The sequence below is a fragment of the Trypanosoma theileri genome (assembly GCF_002087225.1).
Source record: "Trypanosoma theileri isolate Edinburgh chromosome Unknown TM35_Tth_1_V1, whole genome shotgun sequence".
NCBI lineage: Eukaryota > Euglenozoa > Kinetoplastea > Trypanosomatida > Trypanosomatidae > Trypanosoma > Trypanosoma theileri.
The window spans coordinates 912,610-920,837 of NW_021639843.1; the positions used below are offsets into that span (position 1 = coordinate 912,610).

Sequence of the window (8,228 nt, forward strand, 5' to 3'; positions counted from 1 at the left end):
ATATGACCATTTTTTTTTCTTCTCCACACACTCAAGATCCCCCTTTTCTCTACGAAATTATCCTTTCTGATTTTTTTTTTCTTTTTCTTTTCCTTTTTTTTTTTGTGTACACCACATCATTTCTTTTCGTATTTACTTCCGCACATCAAGCACATATATACAGAGGTAGAAACGCAATAAAGGAACGGAAACGGCAAAGCAAAACATAGTAAAAAAGAAAAGAAAAGAAAAGAAAAAAAAAAAAAAACGGCTACTTTTCTGTTTGTACCATTATTTCTTTCATGGCAAGCCTAGCAAAATGCAACTTGGACTCCATTACAGCATGAAACACTTGTTCATTATTGATATCATGAACCCGAGCAAGAAACTTTTTGCATCTCTCCACATCATCTTCAGCAAAGGCAAATGCGCCTTGTTCATATAATATAAATGGTGTTATCCAAGACAAGGTACACTTTCGTCCCTTGTAATGAGAAGACTTTCTCAAAACCTTTTCAAAGAGTTGATATGCCTCTTGTCGTCTATCAGTTAATTGGACAAGTACCAAACTCTCAAGAGCTTCAACTAAAAGAGAAACACCAACAGTACTGAATAAACTGCCTGAGAATGAAAGTTGACTGCTACTATTTGAAATTTTATCATTTTCAGGCGTTGTAACAGTACTGACGATAACTTTACTTGACACTTGTTTAATTGTTCCTAAAAATGATTCAAGTATGTCAGTTGGTAATTGATGCAGCATATCAAACAAAGCAGCAAGTTCTAATATTGACAATGGTACAGTATTACGAAGAATAACTCCATTTGGTGGTTTTTCGCTTGACATATTAAGTTTCTTCTTATTACCTGGATTAGGATTGGTTACACCAGCTTGACGGAACATCTCATCTAGTCTGGCTGCCACAAAAGCTTCTATAGAAATTGTTCTTCCTCCTACTGTTCGTGTAGATTGATGTGCCGTTCTCCAGAAAACACGTGAAGCCTCTTCAATATATTTATGAGATTCTTCTTCTTGATTTTTCTCAGAGGCTTCAAATGCAAGCATCTCATAACAACAACCTTGTGCATACATGTAGTAAAGTTTAGACCATGCAGATTTTTCTTCAAGAAGTTTATAATATGAGATGCACTCTTGCCATCGTCCCACAATAGCAAAATTCCATGCTTGATCATAAAGTGCAAAATCTCGAAGTTGTGGTAAGGCTTCCATAACTTGACTAGACTCTGTAATTTCCAAACATTTTGAAAGAACATCAATACTTCCTTTCATATCTCTTTCAAGTCGACGAATACGTCCTAATAACCACAAGTGAATGAGTGATTCTTTCATAGTTGGACGTGCAAGCACATCGGCTGCCAAATCTTTCGCAAGAGGAAGAGTTTGCGGGATGAGCATGGAACAAAATCCAGGAATAAAACTGTTAACAGCCATAAGAAAGAGACCAGCAAAGGGTGAAAACAATGTTTCACTCTTCCAACACTCAAGAACAAGATTAGTTCCGAGTTCAAAATCATGTGTATAGCCCAGAAAATTAAGTAAACGTTCAATTCGGGGAGGTAATATAGATAATGCAACATTAGTACAACCACACCCCAAAAGTACAACATGAACACTGTTATAGTCAAGACCCAATTCATCAAATGAGTCAACTTTCTTTTCTGCCTTTAAATCATTTAACTCATTTTGGAGAGTTTTAAATAAATGATAACTTTTGTTGAGAGCCATTCCTCCCTTGATAAGATTGTTCAAAGAACTCGGTTGTAATAGCAAGACAAAACCACGAAGGGCATAGGAAACAGCAAGTATGGCTCTAGCACGAAATTCACCAGGTAAAATCTTTTTTTTCGTCGAATCCCTTCTAGATCTAAATAAACCACCTACCTTTTGAAATATATTTTTACCTGCAGGAATAAGATCCTCAGCGAAAGTAATGGAAAAAGAAACTCTTTCTATCGCAATATCACCATCACGTTGTTCCATTGAAAGCATAGCTTTGACAGCACTAATACATGCTGCTCCAACCGCAAAAAGTGGATCTTTCGTAGCTTGCTTTGCAAAGAGTTCTTCTGAATCTTTTATTAGATTAGCAAAAAAGAGGTCCATTCCACGCGCAACGCCTTTATCCACTTCTACAATCTCCTCCACTGTGGCTTCACGCAGCTGATTCAGTTCTTCACGTGTAAGTGAGTGATGACGCTTTGTTAAACGATGGATTTCTTCATTATCATTTTCAAAATCCTTTTCAGTGGGTGCTACAAAATCAGTTTCTTCCATTTTTCCCTTATTTTTTTTTTTTTCTTTTTCTTCTTCTTTCTTTCTTTTACAATATATATAAATAAATGAGTTCGTTCAGTGCTGTAAAGAACCTCAGAGAAAAAAATAAAAATTAAAAATGAAAAAAAAATGACATTCCCAATCATGTAGAAGAAAATTAACAACCACTATAACCACATTCACAACCCGATAAAGCGGACTATATCAAACAGCATTCATGTACAAGAAAAACAAAAACAAAAAAAAAAGACTCCTGCTAATGCCTAATTATTATAGTGTACGTTTCGCAGACATGACAATTTCCTTTTAGAGTCTATATATATATATATTTTATTACTCTTTTTCTAAAACAAACACGTAGGGATACAATCCGCCCATATCTACAGCAAATGGTGGGTGTAGTAACTTAAATGGACACTCGTGTCGAAGATTCTCAAGAACATCCATCATAAGTTTTCCTTCAATTGTCAATAATACCGCACGACCACAGTGTTCCATAGTATCAGATACCCACCAATACTTCTTTTGGTCAAAATTTAAACTCTTAAAATGATGTTGATCACCGTTTTCTTCTTTTTTATTGTTTCTGATGCGTGATGTGCGAAGAATACGATAGGACTCTCGAATCATCATTGGATATAGTTTTGTATTAACCTTATGGCTTCCACATCTCCTACCAAATGGAAGGTCTGAAATGATACAATCTACAGAGTTATTTCGTAATGGTAGTCGCGTTGCATCCCAATGGAAAGCCTGTGCATTTAAATTATAATGTGAAGCGAGTAGTTGCTGCAGTTTCTCAGCTGCCTTCTCTGCCTCTACACATTTTATTTGTGGTGGGTACTCCCCCGATGCGTGTGCGGCGCATGGGTGTGGCATCGCCTCTACGTATGTCTCCAACGCCTGCAGTAACGCCCTGCATTGCACTGCGACTTCTCCTCTCAAACAGTCCTGCCGCTTGTCTGCCAGCAGTCCATTCACGGCGGCGAGAAACATCACGTCCGGCTGCACGTTGCGGTGTGTCTTCGCCGCGTTGGCGGGGCCGCAGTCGCCACCCCACGCGCTCACTGGCGCGAACCCCGCGGCCGCCCACCCCTCCAGCAGAAGTGTGCCGCTGCCAACGAAGGGGTCGACGAGAACGGCGCCGGCGCCCACCGCAGCGTAGCGGCAAAGGGCCGCAGCGACAGCCGGCCGCATGGCATTCTCGCCCTTCAACACCCGCAGTTCATGGCGAACAGCACCGGGACGGGGAATGGCAGCCCGCACCGCTACACTCAAATCAATCATATCCTTATTGCTATTGTTGTTGTTTTGATGATGATGATGATTATTATTATTATTGTGTAGGAGAAGATTACCAATACGCTGCCGCAGCAATTCCATACCGAGTTGAGCTGTGTAGTGCATCGCCGCCCCCACACGGGGAAGGGCCGGTGGAGTTAACACTAAACCAAGATGAACATGACCAACATCGTGAAGGGCGAAGAACTCCACATTGTAGTAGAGCATATTTACTCTCCAACCAGTCGTGTCAAATTGTTCAAATATGGATTCACCAATATAAGCTGCGAGTTGCTGTGAACTGAAGGGAGAAGTAACACCACTTTCTCTACGAACACAGTTTACTCGAAACATAACGGTAGAATTTGTAAGAGGTGAATGAAACCAAGGCCCTTGATATCCTGACAAGAGATGGCTTCGTCCTGCAGCAGCAGTACGCAATGCACTTAAATGTTCAATTACTGCAGTACTAATATCTTCTTTAACATGTATTAGGGGTTCATTCAGTTCTTCAGGACTTTCTGTACATGGAGCACTCATGAGATGTAATAACAAAAGTTCTACCGAACGTACACGACTTGCCTTGTCCAAAAATATTTCCGTATCCTCAATAGAAGCTGGAATATTCTCATTATTTGATGAACTTAAAGTAAAGAAAAAACCTCCTCGTAGTATCCCTTGATCAGAATATTCAGGTATACCATGATGCTCATCATGGCTCTTCTCAGTTTCTTCAGGATATTGTGAAGTATTCATTTCACTTGAGCATGGAGATAACCCTGGTAAGAGTTGCTTGGGTGAAATTTTAGATTTCCAATGAATTCGTATGGGTGGTGCTATCTTCTCCAGATCAAACATTACCACATCCTCAATTCCACGAGGACAAAGAACACAATAAAGGGGATTCATCCTCTTATTTATAGCAGTTATTGTACTGTTGTTGTTGTTGTTGATAGAAGGAGTTTCATTTACTCCATTCATAGTAGCGCATACAATGATGTTATCTATTTTTCCTTCTTTTCCTTTTCTTCCTCACCAGCCACTTAACCTCTTTTTTTTTTCGTTAAGTACCGGCCAAATACGTCCCTAGAGTTCAGTGTATGTAATCGCAAGAGAGAAAAAAAATAAAAAAATAAAATAAAATAAAAAGAAATATATAGTTTGAAAACAAAAAAAAAAAAAAAATGAATACGTATACTTTTAGAGGAAGCAAGAGTATATCCTCTAAGAGACAAGAAAGAAAACAAAGAAAAAAAAAAAAACAAGAACAACAACTAGATATTCATCAAATCACATCTACAAAAATCCAAGAAAGAAGAAAATAACAATAAATTAATAACATAGAAAGGTAAGAATAACACCACCACCCCAAAAAGAGAAATATAAGTTGATCTCTTCTTTTTTTTTTTTCTTTTTTAACCCCCCGCTTGCGTTCACATCAATAATAATAAAAAAAAAAAAGACAGAAGAATAACCACAAATACAAAAAACAAAACTAAACTAAAGGAGAGGATTAAAAACATGCGCACAAGAAGAAAGAAACAGAATGGAAAAAAAAAAAAAAAAACATCAAAGAATCAAGAAAAAAAAAAAGAAAAAAAAAAGACAGATTTCGAAACTAATTATGCGTTCGAACAACGGCACAGAAATCCTCCAGACTTTTATACACCTCGTCTAATTCCTTAAATGTCATACTAGGCGCTAATACAATGGCCCGCTGTGCATCTTGTGTGAGGGATTCCGCACGTTTCACAAGTCCAACAGGTATACGCAATTTTTTCTCAACCTCCTCACTTAATTTCTGTATTTCCCCTACCAATCGTTGTTTCCTTTCTTCCTCCAAACGCTTTGCCTCCAGCACAATATCCACGCGTTCATCTTCTCCGCTTGCGGCTGTAATGCTGCGCAGTGTTGCGGCAGCCATACTGCTTGCCATTCCGAGTTCCTCCACTGTGGCGCCTGGGCCCAAGGCGAGATCCAACTTTGCAAGAGCACTGCGAGCCACGCGGCGATGGGCTTCCACTGGTGAGTGTGTGGCTCGATCTAATAAAGCGGCACGTGTGCGGCTTAAGGCGTTTTTGGCAATAACAACATGGCGTACTCTTTCATTTTGAAAAAGTGTATCCCGCTCCATACGCTCTAATTCACAGACAAGTCGACGATCTAAAGACTCATTCTGAGAGAGATCATCCACAAGCGCAGCAGTTAGGACACCAGTTTCCACGAGTTGAGAAGTTTGCTCTGAAGTAGGAAGAGGTAAAGGTTGGAGATAAGAAGCTGAACCAGCAGGAGAAGAATTTTTTGATCTTGATGATATATATTCCTTATCTCCTTCTGCATTTTCTGATACTCGTAACAATTTTTTACTATTGCGTAAATTTATTACTCTTAATTTTAAATTAACACAAGTTCCCTCAGCTTCTGCTTCCTGTAGAACCGGTGAGAGAATATCTGCGAGAATATCCTCTTCAAATAAAGTGTATGTACCATGCATAAGAACAACATTGGAAAATTGAATATCATCTTCAATTAAACCTTGATGACGAATTCTTCGTAAAACTTCTCGCTTACACATACCTACAGTCGCCTTCACACTCATAGGTAATAAAACTTCTCTACAATCATCATAAATTTGAACATCAATTACAAAACGCATTTTTTTCCCATCAGGAATTTCATTTTCTTGAGGAAATGCCTCCACCTGAAAAGTATGATTCAATTGTTTTTGTAATTTTTCTTGCTGAATAAGTAAAAGATTGGTTGATTCGTCAATTTTTGAGAATCGATCATCCATCTTTGAAATAAGATTTTCTAATTTTCCTTCAAAATTTCCTTTTAAATTATGAAAATCTCCTGTATATTTTTCTGTAAGTACATTCAATTCATTATTTATCATAGTAGATAACCCTGTATTTGATTCTGTTATTTGTCTTACAACTTTGGAAAAAGTTTCCTCTGTTTTTTTCTGAAATTCAACTTGTTTGGATTCATTTACTTTTAATAAACTTGTTACATCTTCTGTACGTACTTGTACATAATCCCGTAGTTCTGCTAATTCCGAAATAATACCTGCCCGCTCAGATTCCATATTCTGCAACTTGGCAAGCGTTTGATCTAATATAGATTGTTGATCATTTACATCATCCCAAGTTTCCGCATTCTGTCCATCGTCAAATCTACTTAACGTTTTACCACAATCCTGAGAAGAGGCCAATTCCCGCTGTGGTATTGATTCCTCAAGGTGAGAATTTGTAGCGGGTACTTCAACCACCATACTTTGAGATCTTTCAGGTCGAGGTAATAACGTTACACCCAATTCCATTAACAATCCATCGCGTAGATTACATTGACCAGATGCAATTTGTCGTTTTAATGTATCCAGATTTTCTCTACTTAGTAGTGAACCAGTAAGTGGGGTTCGTGGTTTAGATTTATCACTTAACGCATCTGTGGTACTACACATTCGTAAATCATCTGATGGGATGGTTAAATCGGTTTGAGTCATAAAACTATCCTTTACTCGGTATCCCTTTCCAACAGGAAAATCTGCATTTGCATCATGCGTAAAAGATTCCCCAACCGCAGCAGAAGACTGCACACCACCATCCAAGAATGGAATATCTGGAGTCGTAGAGGAACCCTCCGCATTTACATGTGCAGGAGTAATATCTGTATCTAGATGAGAGGGAATAGCCGTAGCATTAGCACCAAGAAGAGTTGTAGTGGTGTAACTTCCACAAACACTCTCTACACTGACAACTGAAGTCTCCGCGAGAGATTCTCTTCTACAGTTTGTGGAAACCATGCTGGGTATGGTATCCACGTCAAACCGCCTTGGTGAACCATCCACACTGATCTCTGTTTCTGGGGCAATGGATACAACACTTATAGTTCTCTCTTGACGTGGGAAGTTTCTTAAACATGTTGAATCATCACCTAGAAGTTCAGAACGTAATGGTAAACCTCCAGCAGCCACAACTTTCTCTAATTTGGAAAGAGCTTCTTTATTTAACTGTTTGGATTCATGTTCAACATTACTACGAGTGTTGGGGGTTCCTTTTATCTCCACAACAAATGTGGTACTTGCAGTCTCTTGGACACCATATGTACTTCCACACTGTGTTATTCTTGATAGTTCACTCTGTTCATAATCATCACGTGAACCTGCTTGAAGTGGGGAGCCGTGAGAAAGCAGATCCTCCATTCGCTGTTGATGTTGCTGTTGCTGTGGTTGTTGAAACATTGATCCAGCGCCATCTCCGTTTCCAACCTCCGTGTTATCTTCCGTTCGGGAAAAAGAAGAAATTGTACTCATTGTGCAGTTGTTAAGTGGAGTAAAAATAAATAAAGAAATCAAGAAAAGGGTGAAAGGAGAACAAATTATATAAATATATATATATATATATATATATATATATTTTCTCTTTTTTGACCTAAAGAACTACTTTTTCGCTTATGTGCTTTTTCGTAATGTACAAAAAAAAATAAGGAAAAAGAAAAGGATGGGAATAACATAGCAGCAAAAACAAAAGATGTAAATGTACACATATATATATATATAGAATCTCTACATGTAGGGAGGCAGATCCCACCTAGTACTTCGAGTGACGCACAAATTCAATTGATGTTCTTTTTTTTTTTTGCTTTCGTCCTTAAGAACAAAAAAAAAAAA

The 8,228-nt window shown here is 38.3% G+C and overlaps 3 protein-coding genes across 3 annotated transcripts; all 3 read right to left on the reverse strand.

The window, feature by feature from the left end:
- Window positions 1–250: 250 nt before the first annotated feature.
- On the reverse strand, window positions 251–2,275 carry TM35_000014470 (uncharacterized protein; the record flags this gene model as incomplete). Its single annotated transcript, XM_029021128.1, has 1 exon — window positions 251–2,275. One exon carries the CDS (start codon window positions 2,273–2,275, stop codon window positions 251–253), a length of 2,025 nt encoding a protein of 674 aa, XP_028887636.1.
- A 333-nt stretch (window positions 2,276–2,608) lies between these two features.
- TM35_000014480 (putative THUMP domain-containing protein 3-like) lies at window positions 2,609–4,537 on the reverse strand (the record flags this gene model as incomplete). The annotated part of the gene is made up of 1 exon (XM_029021129.1): window positions 2,609–4,537. The coding sequence occupies one exon, from the start codon at window positions 4,535–4,537 to the stop codon at window positions 2,609–2,611; it is 1,929 nt and encodes a 642-aa protein (XP_028887637.1).
- A 637-nt stretch (window positions 4,538–5,174) lies between these two features.
- On the reverse strand, window positions 5,175–7,871 carry TM35_000014490 (uncharacterized protein; the record flags this gene model as incomplete). The annotated part of the gene is made up of 1 exon (XM_029021130.1): window positions 5,175–7,871. One exon carries the CDS (start codon window positions 7,869–7,871, stop codon window positions 5,175–5,177), a length of 2,697 nt encoding a protein of 898 aa, XP_028887638.1.
- Window positions 7,872–8,228: the final 357 nt, after the last annotated feature.